This window comes from Phyllostomus discolor, chromosome 2 (assembly GCF_004126475.2).
Source record: "Phyllostomus discolor isolate MPI-MPIP mPhyDis1 chromosome 2, mPhyDis1.pri.v3, whole genome shotgun sequence".
Taxonomy (NCBI): domain Eukaryota; kingdom Metazoa; phylum Chordata; class Mammalia; order Chiroptera; family Phyllostomidae; genus Phyllostomus; species Phyllostomus discolor.
In genome coordinates, this window is record NC_040904.2 from 93,117,804 (window position 1) to 93,131,621 (window position 13,818).

A 13,818-nucleotide genomic window follows, 5' to 3' on the forward strand; every position below is an offset into this window, starting at 1 on the left:
ATGCTAACAAGATGTTGTCTACAAAAACATAATTTGCTTTAATCAACATTTAGCATATTTCCCATCAGTAAAAATATGTATAGCAATTGTTACTTTAAAAAATGTTAAGCTAGTTTAGTATCACCAATGAAAAACAATTTACAGTATCTCAAAAGAAATCATTAGACAAGCCTTTTAAAGCTGTGTAAATATTTGGAAACTTAATTTAAGAAATGAAAATCTAACCTGAACAGAAATCAGATTTGATGTATTTCCCAAATCTAGCCATAGTTAGTAATAATCTCTAGTCTTCTAAAGAGGAAATATTGAATCAAAGAATTACAGAGCTGGAGGGACAGCAAAAATAAAGGAAACCCTCTCATTTCAGAGACAGGAAACTGAAAGCCAGAAAAGGTGCAGAAAATAGTAGCCCCGTGCCTCACAGCTAGTCACTGAATGAGCAACCAGGGCTCCAGCATTCTGACACTCTGCCAGTCCAGTCTCCCTACCCCACACAGATCTGACAGGCCCTACCTTTGCATTATAAATGCCAAAACTAATTTTATAAAAGCAAAGATTTGTCATTTTCTTTAACCCCTTATGGCCTTTCCAGATCCTCTACTAGAAACATACATCAAAGCGCAGAAGATCTGACAAACTTTATATGTCTTAAGGAGAGTGATATTTTTCTATTCTTCTATATAAGATAAACACTTATTAAGAAATAAAAATTTAGGCAAATCAGGGCAAAGTAATATTTTTCTAAAAACTTTGAGAGTCTAAAGTAGTCTTTTGATTGAAGAACTTTTTCAAAAATGAAAGCTATAGCTCCAGAAAAATACATATGTAGGCAAGTAAATATAATTTTCCAAACAATGAAGCAGTCCATGGAACTTCTGAAGACCATCCATGAACTCTAAGTTAAGAGTCTGTGAGCTAAGGGCCCTTTTGGCTCTGTGAGCAGCACCTTGGCAGCCAGCAAGAACAAGCACCTTAGGAAAGATGGCAAAGAGGGAGCCAAGAACGCCCTGCCCAGGGGGCTCAATTGGACGGTTGACCCATACACCAAAAGGGTTGTGGGTTCAGGGCACATGCCTAGGTTGAGGGTTTGATTCCTGGTTAGAGCACATACAGGAGGCAACTGATCAATGTTTTTTTCTCTCTCACCTTCCCCTCCCCCACTTCTAAAATTATAAACATATCCTTGGATGAGGATTTATAAAACAGCAGGGGAGCCCTGGCTGGCGTAGGTCAGTGGATAGAGTGCGGGCTGCGAACCAAAGTGTCGCAGGTTTGATTCCCAGCCAGGGTACATGCCTGGGTTGCAGGCCATGACCCCCAGCAACTGCACATTGATGTTTCTCTCTCTCTCTCTCTCTCTCTCTCTCTCTCTCTCTATCTCCCTCCCTTCCCTCTCTAAAAATAAATAAATAAAATCTTTTTAAAAATTTAAAAAAAAGAAAAAAAACAGCAGGGGGAGACTAGAAGAAGGCAGTCGATCTTAGAAAGATTGGCAGATCAGTTTGATGTGAAAGCATCAGCTATGTTCAATGTAAGAAATATTGGAAAACACTACCCACGAGAACTCAAGGAACCAAAATCACATCTGATGGTCTCGAGAGTCGTGTTTTTGAAGTAAGCCGTGCTGATCTACAGTATGATAAAATTGCATTTAGAAAATCTGAGCTAATTACTGAGGACATTCAGGGCAAAAACTACCTGACTAATTTCCATGGCATGGGTCTTACCCTTGAAAAATGTGCTCCATGGCCATAAAATGGCAGATGGTGACTGAAGCTCATGCTAATATCAAGACTACCAGTGGTTATTTGGTTAATCTATTCTGTGTTGGTTTTACTAAAAAATACAATAGTCATATTCAGAAGACCTCTTGTGGAGAGCCAAGCAAGACAATGCATGCCAAGGGAGTTGGAAGCGGGCCCCAGGTTCAGCACAGCTGCCCCAGGCCACGGACGACTGACTGCCTGATAGATTGCTGTAAGGGAAGAATGACTTGGCTGCTGCTATATCACTGTACCAAGAAGGAGCAGCAAATGTTCTTAAAAAATATGATGTACCTAGCCTTATGGTTTGTCTTTTTCACACTCTGCTTGAAAGCTTACTCAATACATAAAGCCTGACTTCACCAATAAACAGTTCCCTCCTCTGCATCCCAGAGAAGGGACTCCACCTGACCCCGCTTTGACTCTGCCCCTTTATTTCTCAATCCCCGGTCGCCTTCCCTTGAGACCTGACCGATCCTGCCGTGCCGTCGCGGCACCTCTTATGCTCAGCATCGACAGGTCTGCCAAATCTGGAAAGGAGATGGATAGAAATCATGACCTGAGAGGTGCAGACAAATGACGTGAAAGAAGTGGTCAAAAATTGGTTCCAGATAGCACTGGAAAGACACAGAAAAGCCTGCCAATCTATTTATCTGCTTCATGAGGTCTTTGTTAGAAAAGTGAAAATGCTGAAGAAGCCCAGGTTTGAATGGAGAGAACTCATGGAGCTTCATGGTGAAGGCAGCGGTTCTGCAAAAGCTCCTGGGGATGAGACAGGTGCCAGGGTTGAATGAGCTGATGGACATGAGCCCCCAGTCCAAGAATCTGTTTTAAATTGAGACTTTTAATGTCTCATATTTAATGACAAATAAAAAATCATATTTGTGACTTAAAAATAAGAATCTGTGAGCTAGGTATTAATAATAATATCTTGAAATTTTATTTAAAACTCTATATGTGTGCTGGAACAAAAGTGACCCTAAAGTAATTTTTTCTGAAGCAATTTTTAATTGTCCATAGACTTTCATTATAAATTTCCCTGAACTGACTGAACTAGAAAGTTTTGATGAAAAAGAGGTTAATAACCAGATCTGGCAAAATCTCTGAGGTCACAGTTCTCACCTTTCCTTGACTAAACTTTCATTACTCTTTTGAGAACAATCTCCTCTTGTTTCTTACTCCTTCCTATGCTCCTGGATCACAGGAACAAGGGGGTTTCCCCCTACTCCATGATTTAATGCTGACAGCTTTGGTCCCTTGATTTGAGCATAATATTTATAATTTCTTTTTTTTCTAATGGAACAGATATATAAAGAAATTCAGTGTCATAGTTTGCCATAGGTAAGACATACATAATGTAAACTGCCGACCCTCCTTCAACTTAAAGGATATATGTGGTAATCAATATCTTTTTAAATTCTGTTTACTGGGTAATAATGAACACAATAGATTAAGTATATGAAGCATAAAAGAACAACTACCGTATAACTTTAGAAGAAGACTGCTTACCATCCTGCAGAGGAGAGAACTCCGCATTGCTCTTCTGCCTGGGTGGCGTTAACAACACAGCCGGCTCAAACACGTGTGCTGGAAAACTGTTGGCCAGATTCACACTATCTGGGGGGTCTGGCACCTGTGACAGTTTAACAGGCAAGTCTTCCTGTGGGAAATCAAGCACTTCTTCCCCTCTGAACATCAGTGGCATGGCGACATTAGCATTTACAACTGAACCCTCTGAAGAAGATAAGAGGTTATTAGCACAGAAAGGAACTATGGCCACATTTCAGGTATATATATTTAAATGCGTTTTCATAGAGGGCAAAAGCAGGTGGCCTCTACAGCCTTCACTTTTTGGGCCCCATCCTCCTTCAGCAGTAACTCACAGGCCAGTGCTGGGAAGAGGTGACTGGTTTTGAGAAAGCACTGCAGGCCTCTCACACTTGAAGACCTCCCCTAGCCACGGAGTTTATCTCATGCAAATTATATTGTAGTCAGCCACCTCCTGGAATCCCTCCCTAGAAAACACTCTTAAAACACACTTTCTACAGAGATATTCTCATCAAAGTACTACTTACAAGTAAAAAACATGAAAAAGCCTAAATATCCCACTCAACTTACCACATATGATGGCACAGCAAGTGAAAAAAGGCTTTCAAAACATTACCCAAAATAAACAAAAGTTATAAATTTTTAAAGCTCAGTGCTTTGTTTATTCCAAGACCATTTGTCTTCACCTGAGCCTGGGGCACTATGATTAAAAGTACTGGCGTTAAGTACTTCCCACTGGTCTAGGAAGCTAGTTCTGCTACTTTCTATTTATGTGACTGCTAAGTTACCAACCCTTGATAAACCTTAGTTTTCTCATCTAAAAAATGGGGATAACAGTAACATCTACCTCATAAGACTGTTATGATGATTAAATGAGATAATACATGTAAAACACTTTAAAAGTATCTGGCATAGAGCAAGTATCCAATAAATATTAGTGGCAATTGTAATAGTGACAATGCTGTATACACATAAATAGCCGATAACCCCATATAAGTTTACAGTTTTGTTTGTTTACTCTGTAAGTATTTTATTTCCAATTGGGAATAATTAGACCCATTCACCTGGATTATCCATAATTCTACCTGTGGCTCCCCTTTCTGTTGTGAGACTTTCTTTGTTGTTATTTATCACAGGACAGCTCTTCATGGCGTGTGTGAGTGATATGAGTTGCTCATCTGTTGTGACCATGTACTGCTGAAGTCTCGCCTAGAGAAAAAGGAATGAAATAACATTATTGCCATATCAGACATCAAATCATCCATCACCTGGACTTGTATAACTATATCATTATTGTAAATACTCTAGAAATTTCTGACTTTCCTTCAAATACTAAAACAATACATTCATAAGAATACATAATTATAAATATATTAAAAGTCCCATGATAAAGGAATTGTTAAATAATTCATAGAATATTATTAATTAAGAAATGCACTGCTCTAACAAAAAGAATTAACCTTTTTATTGGGCTTTTGACTTACAAAACCTTATATATAGATGATACTGATGGACTCTCACACTGCCCCAAGAGACAGTTATATCAGATGGGGGGAACTAAACAGAATATTACAGAGGCATTTAAAATGACAAACATAAACTATAAGCATTTATGGTCACGTATATAAAATAATGTTAAGAGAAATATATATGTATCTCTCTCCAAGATGTACAGACATTCGATAAAAGTCAAAGGTTATCAGAAGTCAGAAACATTATTAGTAGGACTACTGAATGAAGTATTCTAAACATTATTATATCAGTCTAAATTTTCCCCAAGTTCTTCACTCATCTATCCAATGATATATGTACGTACCTCCATCTAGAAAGAGGCTTCTCAAACTTAAAATGTACAAAGCCAAACTCCTCCTGAACATCCCCGCCTCATCAATTATGGCACCACCCTTCCGACCACTGTCCAAAACTTTGGAATTGCCCCATACTCTTCTCCTCTTATATCCTCTCCTTCACCCCATATCCAAGCCATCAGCAAGTCCTACTGGTGGTCTTCAAAATATATTCAGAATTTGGTCACTTTTCACAACCTCTCCCTCTTTTAACCTAGACCAGGCTGCCAAGTCTCACCGGAATTTTTCCAACAGCTCCTGTCTGTAATACACTCCTTCTGTGAGTGACCTCCGACAGTCTAGTCCTACACTGTTCCCAACTAGACTGACATACCTGGGGCCACAGTGTGACCTCACAGGGGCACCATGGGACATTTCACATTTTCAAGAGAAACACAGATGTTCAATATCTGTCAGGGAGCTTGAGGCAGTTCACAGATTCTACGTTGGATCGAGATACATTCCTTTTGATGATGTTGTATCTTCACAAAGCTAGGTTTTAGTAGTTGTGCTAAAAAGCAATACTGTATAAAATAATTGTGGAATGGAAATAAAAGTGATGGTGTCCAATATGATTCCAAGCTTTCAGAAGCTCTGCAGCGCCCAACAGGTATATATATTCCATTAGTAAATAACTGTGGTTATTTAATTGTGAATAAAAAAGTATGATTTTTTCTATCCATTTATGTCTTAAGACATTTGTGTCTTAAGCATAAGACATAAGCTTAAGTTAAGACATAAATGCTTATTGTTTGAACCTGACTAAATAAATGGAACTGTCAGCTATTTCTTTTGGCCTAGGGGTGTCTTGAGACACTAAGGGCACCATCAGCCAAGAAAGGGCAGAGACCTCTGATCTGGTAGTAACATATTAGCCCAAACTGATCCTCTTAAAACCTACATAAGATCGTGTCTTTTTCGAACCCTTCGGTGGTCTCCCATCTCACTCAGCGTAAACGCCCAAGTCCTTACCCAGGCTGCAAGGCCACACAGGACCAGGCTTATCTGCTCCTGTTTCCTACTACTCTCTCTTTCCCTCATGCCACCCCTACCACACTGGTCTCCTTGATGTTTCTGAGCTCAACAGCCATACTCCCATCTCAAGACCTTTGCAGCTGTTTTTCCTCTGTTCAACTGCTCATCTCTCAGCTACCTGCATGTTCGCATCCTCATGTCTTCCAGCGTTTGCTCAAATGTCGCCTCCTCAGGTAGGCATGATGCATTCTATTCAGAACTTTCCATCAGAGGCCCTTCCTATGCCTTTTACCTGCTTTATTTTTCTTCACAGTACATATCACCATCACCATTTAACTTAGAGTATACTTCACTTTCTCTTCTTCTTTAAGATTTATTTAGAACATACGCTCCATGGGGGCAAATATTTCTTTTTTGTTCACTACTGCATTTCTTGTACCTAGGACAGTGCCAGGCCCATAGTAGCTGCTTAATGGAAATTTGCTGGACAACTTAGTAAATTTTAAAACTGCCCATCTTCCCAGAATTGACCATATATGTTCACTAAAATAATTCTACATGAATGTTCATAGCAGCGTTATTCATTCATAATACACATGGAAACAATTCAAATGTCCATCAACTAAAGGATGAATAAGCAAAATATGGTATTGCCATAGAATAGATTATTGGATGATTAAAAAAGTGAAATGCTGATGCATGCTACAACATGGATGAACCTTGAAAACATTATGCTAAGTAAAAGAAGTCAGATACAAAAGACCACATATTGCATGATTCTCTTTATATTAAATAACCCAATTAGGCAAATCTGTAGAAACATAAAGTAGATTTATAGTTGCCAGGGGCTAGAGGGAGGAGAGAATGGAGGGTGACTGCTAACAGGGTTCTCTTTGGGGCGATAAAAACATTCTGGAATTAGGTAATGAAGCTGGTGTGCAACTCTGTGAATATATTACAACTCATCGAATTACACACTTTAAAGGATGAATTAAATGGTGTGTGAACTATAATCAATTTTTTTAAATCGCATAATTATATCTACTGTCCATTTACACAGACACAACTTGTCTATTATTGTTTTCATAGTCTCTTTTGGCTGACAAATAAAAGTTGTAATAACTACCATTTGAGAACAAAAAGATGAACAAAAGTGACTCTGTCCTCAGGCAGCTCACAGTTTTGGTGGCAGGGGCACATGTGTGTACACAATTGGGTAAATACGGTAACAGCAATATCCAGAGAGCATCAAAAGCGCAGAAAGGAAGAATATTTGATGCAGCAAGGAGGCAGGAAGGTTTTCTAGGAGAAATACTGTATACTTCTTTTTAAATAGGAGTAATTTGCCAGACAAGAAGAAGACTCATCTAATAAATATGAAGTTACTATAAACAACTTTAAATGCCATATGATTGCAGAAGGATTCCTCAAATGTTATCCTCTACTGTTTTGAAATTAAAAGTAGCTATCATAACATTCATTAAACATTTTGAATAAACTACTATAATATTGGTAGTTATCATTTAAACAGAGATTCTGTCTTCATCACTATTTAGTATGTTTCTTAAAAACAGTAGATTTATTCTATACAACTCTTGTACTCTTAAGTTTCTACAACAGTACCTCCCACATAAACGATGGCCAATAAAAACTACTGTTGATGATAATAAAGAAGTATAAGTAACCCTGTCAGCACAACTAAACCGAAGGCAAACAGAAGGAATCTCATACACTCTTACAGATGTTTTATACCGTACCACTGAACAGACAAAAGTAGGGGACCTTATCTGGGTACCTGTGTAGCAGTATTTTCTTCTCTAAGATGCAGAATTTCAGCTGTCAGAGCATCAATGAGCTCTCGATGATCACCTAGTACTTGTTCCAGTTTCTGCCTTGTCTCAACTTCTTTACGCAGTTGCAGCTCACTCTACCAAAACAAACAAACAAAAAAAATCAAACTCCCGTCAATGGCATCACATATTGAAAACTGAAAGTTTCTACTCAAAGTTGTCAAAGAGAATACTTACAAAGTATATATTATCTGACAATAATTAGAGTTCAGTATATTTATTAAGAGGTTTATATTCCATTAAAATGTGCTGCTTTATCCTCTTCCCTTCTTTAAATAGAACACAATAAACAGAATGGTATGTAGAATTAAATAACTACAATTTTGTAGAAGAAAGTAGAAAGAAGTACATATACACATTGCTTGAACATACGCAAACCATCTCTAGAAGGGCACACAGGTGTAGGTGTGTGCCCTAACAAATGATAGTTGGCTACAAGGAGGCACACAGGTTAAATGGAAGTTAGGGGTGGGAATTAGATTTTTCATCATACACCCTTCTGTATCTTTGAATTTCATAGCATGTGAATATATCACCAATTTGAGAATTAAGTCTGCTAAAAATATAACTTAAGATAAATGACAATAGGTTTAAATGGTTGACCTTTGTAAAGCAAATGATTAGCTAAAAAAGTACATGCTCCTAAGCCTGTAATACTTTCAGAAAGCCAGAGGTACACTCCTGGAGATTCCTGAATTGAGGGTGGAAGAATGTTAAGACTTTCGTAAGTCTGACACTACAACAAATCTTTCACTAAAAAGCAATTTCACGAGGAGAGCTCCAGAGAAATTGAAACTTCTGAATTAAAGAAGCCAGTCAACTTTTTTAATAATAAAATTTCCTCAAATATTTTTATCATATTTTATGTTTAACAAATTTAATACATAAAAATAGTTAAATTATTTTAAAAGATGAACTACATAGCTAATTCTAATTCCACCGTACTCTGAGGACCAATGATTATTATTCACAAATGAATTAAAGAAATAATTCTTGCTTGTCCTATAAATTATTTCATGACGATAAAATGTCTCCCACTAAGATGCTGAAGCAAAGCCCAAGTTACCAGTCACAGAGGTGACATGAGGAATTCTCCCAAACTCTGTCTACAGACAACAGGCATGCTGCTCGCACACTGAACTCGAGTGGGAGTAGGAAACGGAGGAGAGCAGTAGTAGAATGAGGACACATTTAGTAGTTCTATTGAATGTATAACGGCTGAACAATAACATTCAATATTAGCACAAAATTGCTTATTGAGCATGGATTTACTTTCCTAATTACATTTTACTAAAGCTCACATTAAAATCAACATTACTTCCCTGAGCAAGTATCTACACACTAGATGATACAAGAATCAGCACGTAGAGGGAAATTCAGAGGATACCTTTACTGCAGAAAATCGAAAACTGAGGTATTTTAAACAAAGCTATTCAAACCTGGCTATACTTTATTTGGAAGTTGCAACCAATTAAGTATAAAGGGAAAATCCCACACCTTTCCTCCAGTGCTGTGAAGGAGAGAGTCTAACAGCCTCGTGCTCTTACCTCTTTAAGGTACCGGACCAGGCGGCAGAGGGAGCTCACCAGCGACAGAGTGAAGCCTGTGAGACCCTGACTGCTCTGCGGTTCCTTGACCTCACGACCCGTCGATCGCTCGTACTCTTCCATTTCATATTCCACTTCGTGTATCATGTGTTTGAGGATACCCAGGCTAGGATTGCTGCTATTTGATAATTCTGTGGAGGCTGTGCTAGCTGACAACATGTTTTTCTTCTGCTTAGAAGGAACACGCAACTCTGGTTTTCTTTTCACTGACAATGACAGAGATCATTCTATTTCAAGATCAAGGAAATTACAATGGAAAACCACTAGAAAAACCTTTGGCTGTTGTTTACAGTTTATAAAAGGTTTATAGAAGTTATCACCATTTTCTCACAAAAATCTACAGAGTTTAAACCAGATTTACACTATTTATAAGGAATATACTAGAACCATCTTTCTACAGAGTTACAATGGGATAAAAGGGGGCATTTCTTAGCTACCACTCAACAAATTCTTACTTTTAGCTAGATCCAGCTGAATGAGTTTAAAGGAAAAAACATTTACTAAAACCTTAAGATAGTTGTATGAAGTTACATGTTTAATAATTCATCTTTGTAAATGAAAGGACTAAACCTTTATTGAATGGCTGCTTTTGCTTCCTAGAGTTCAGCACTTGTCCCACAGCATAGCTTGAGGCCACAGACTCAGCGGATTCCTTGGGCTGAAGCCTGGTGTGGATTCTCTTAACTGCGTTGGTAGCATTCAAAGCAGCTAAAACAAAGAATAGTTCCAAAAGTACCTCAGGTGAAACGTTTAAAGCATTTCAATTGGCAGATCAGTCAGTATCTTCACTAGGCTAAGACAGTCAAAATTCGATGAACTCTTTTAAAAATTACTGTGTTCAAGAAATAACATAATAAAGCTATCATATAGGAGACAGTTCTGCCTGGCATGGGCCTAGCCGCCAGTGGAAAACAAGGTCCGATGCACAGGACCCACACCCACGGATAGGTTCTCCCAAGGGGAATCAGGCCTGCATTGCACCTAGGCCACTTTGAGACTTGCTTTTTGCTAAAACTCCCTCACCCTGAATTGAGAAAGCAAGTGCTTACTGTAACTTCCTAAAGTCTGTGCTAATCCTCTCCAGTATGGAGTGTAACCAGTTCAATCACTTTTCCCTTTGCATTTGCAAATATCCTTCTTCTGTGATGTGATTAGTGGCATCATCTCCTTTGTTTTCTGTAAAAGGTAACCACCTAAAGCGAACCTGTGCATAGTAAATGAGGACCATCATGTAATGTGCCCAGAAAAGCAATAAAGGCCTGTCAAGGCAAGGGCCAAGGCTTATTCTCCTCTTGAGAGAAAAGCCATGCCGTCCCTTTTCCTCCACAGGACTCGGTAGTCCATGTGAGTTTCTTATATCTCATCCACAATGTCGCCGACCCCGCAAGCCGGGGTCCACATCACTATCACCCTGTGAGAAATAATACAATGGGAGAATATACCTTTTTGTCCTTCTGATGGAGAAGCAGATGATGGAGTTTCTGGAGGGCTTGATATTTGTGACTGTGTTGCTATTTTATGCTGAATATCAGCCCACAGTTGATTAATTAACTCAGAATTATCTTCTTTTAGTTGGTGAAGAAACCTATAAATTATGAGGCAACAGCTATATTAGAATTAATAAGTGCTACCATTTAGACTGTTCAACTGTTTACATGTTGGATTTGAAGAAAACTTTTTATAACTCATAATCAAAGAAAAAAATCTGTTTTGCTTTAACTTATAAGACAGAGGGCTAAAATGCCAGTCTTCTTAGTATTAGAAGGAATCATTCCATCTCTCTCCCAGTTCCCAGACTATGCTGGCTCCTAAAGCAGGGACGTTTTGCCCTGTCTGAAGTGGTGTAAGTCCCTCCTCCCTTCTCTTCCTCTAGAGAAAGTACATGGCTTGGTTCCTTTTGTTTTTTTTCTCCTACTAAGAAGCCTGTTCTCATGTGAGAGGATAGTTAAGAAGCTAGGAAAATTTCCAGGCAAGTGGAATAAGGAAACTGAGACAAGAAAATGAAACAAGGCCAAACAATTTGAACAACTTACAGCCAGCTGGTGAATCCCAGGACCTTATCTCTTCTAATCAAGGACACTTGAGAGCAAATGGTTTATATTTCCCCTCCCTAACCAGAGAATACATGGCTTAAATTTCCCTGGTCTGGAAAACACAAAACAGAGACCCAATTAATGCCATTTGTGCCAGCTAAACTCAAGGACACATTAAGTCAGGGGAACAAATAACCAAAAAGCCCATTAAAAGCCAGACAGACCCAAGATAAAAGTAAAACAGGCCAGAGAATAATCACATCCCGGTACACTCATTGTAATGCATCAGCATATGAAAAATGCACCTGGAAAGCTGTTGAATATTCAGCTGAAACACTCCCCTAAGATTCTCACCCACAGGAAAAAAAAAAGATAAAAACCCTCAGGACAGACTCAGGGTGGGCACACCCATGCCCCTTCCCTGGAAGCTCCTGGACTCCAAGGGTCCCCAAGAGACTTGCAGCCAGGGGACCAACAGGCAGCAGCAGTTTGATCTCAGATCCTGTCTCCAAGGTCCCCTTTCCTCTGACTTCCCAGTGAGCTAAAAGCAGCCCCACCTTAGCTCACTTCTGCCTCTGTAGCCTTCACTTCCCAGTGAGCTAACAGCAGCCCAGCCTCAGCTCACTCCTTTCCTGTATTGTTTCTAGGGACCCAAAGCAGAGCCCTGCCAAGGCTCTCTCCTGTTAACTCTCCTGTTGCCTCTTCTACCCTAAGTCCTTCCCTTGTTTCACTGTACCAGCCTTAATCAACACACTCTCAAAATCACCTGGACTCATGCTGTGAAATCTTTCCTACACCAAGTCAAGAACTCACATACTATAGGCCAGCCTGAGGCAGACCTACTCCAGCTGGTCCATGTCTGGTAACACTCAGAACACTCTCTGTCCATCATCACTCAAGCAAAGTGACTGGAGCAGACTCTGCCCTGTGTGTTGAGGAGCAGAGAGAGGGAATAGGAAGAAGAGCTGTAGTGTAGAAAACTATAGAGTGAAGCTTTTTGCTGTAAACATCTTCATCATCGATAAAGCTGGTGTTTTAACCTCCAGTTGTCTATTTCTCAATTGGACTACGACTTAACAGAGCTAGGAGTCCAAAAAGCAGAAACAACCCAAACGTCCACTAGCTAATGAATGTGATGTATTTCCACACAATGGAATATTATGGAGCTGTAAAAATGAATGAAGCACTGATATATCTAATACCTAAAACATGGATGAATCTTAAAAACATGCTAAGTAAAAGACACCAGACACAAAAGACCACATATTGCATGATTCTATATCTATGAAATGTCCAGAATAGGCAAATCCACAGACATAGAAAGTAGACTAAACCAATAGATTAGATAAGGCTCAAGAGTTTTGGAGGAAAGTGGGGTTTGACTGTTAAAGAATGTAGGGTATCTTTTAGGGGTAATGCAAATGTTTTAAAATTGATTGTAGACTTCACAATTCTGTGAATATACTAAAAACCATCAAACATCACACTTTAAATGGGTGAACTATAAATAAATAAAGCCATTACCAAAAAACAAACAAACCAGCCAGGACAAGCAAAATCTTCTTTAGTGGCACCATAAACCTCATCCAAATGAAGGTGCTATCAAGCAACCTCCAGGCAGCACACTGAACATTAGTGGTGATAAAGTCTTATATTAAGCAAAAACTCCGTAATGTAGCCTAGTCACAGGGAGACTCCTCTGTAAGACAGTGCTAGGTCTAAGTCTAAATAAACTTCAGGACAAATACTAAGACAAGTGTTGGAATAAAATTTCTGTACAAATTGGAAAATCCAAACTAGTTGAACTCACATTTCTGTCTGTAATGTTTAAGAGTCAGGTTACATAAAATAATAACAAAAAGAAAAAATATAATACTATCTATGGTAGACTTAAGAATAATCCCCCACACCCGGCTGGTGTGGCCCAGTGGACTGAGTACCAGCCTGCAAACCAAAGGGTTGCTGGCTCAATTCCTGGTTGCAGGCCACATCTCCATTTGGGGGGGTGTGAGACGCAACAGATTGATGTCTCTCTCGCACATCAATGTTTCTCTCCCTCTCTTTCTCCCTCCCTTCCCCTCTCTGAAAGTGAGTAAAATTTTTCTTTTTTTTTTTAAAAAAAAGGAAGATGAATCCCCAAAGTTACCTACAACCTAACCCCTGGAACCTGTGTTACCCTATCTGACCAAAAAGGG

At 39.0% G+C, this 13,818-nt stretch overlaps 1 protein-coding gene across 3 annotated transcripts in view; it reads right to left on the reverse strand.

Moving 5' to 3' along the window:
* SPICE1 (spindle and centriole associated protein 1) overlaps positions 1 to 13,818 on the reverse strand; it is a 63,829-nt gene that overhangs the window by 12,544 nt on the left and 37,467 nt on the right. For all 3 annotated transcript variants that reach the window (XM_028504773.2, XM_036018102.1, XM_036018104.1), the window contains exons 8-13: positions 11,033 to 11,175; positions 10,161 to 10,298; positions 9,531 to 9,796; positions 7,929 to 8,060; positions 4,376 to 4,520; positions 3,273 to 3,497 (exon numbers count right to left, since the gene is read on the reverse strand). In XM_028504773.2, the coding sequence (XP_028360574.1) occupies positions 3,273 to 3,497; positions 4,376 to 4,520; positions 7,929 to 8,060; positions 9,531 to 9,796; positions 10,161 to 10,298; positions 11,033 to 11,175 (1,049 nt within the window). The remainder of the gene's footprint in view (positions 1 to 3,272; positions 3,498 to 4,375; positions 4,521 to 7,928; positions 8,061 to 9,530; positions 9,797 to 10,160; positions 10,299 to 11,032; positions 11,176 to 13,818) is intronic.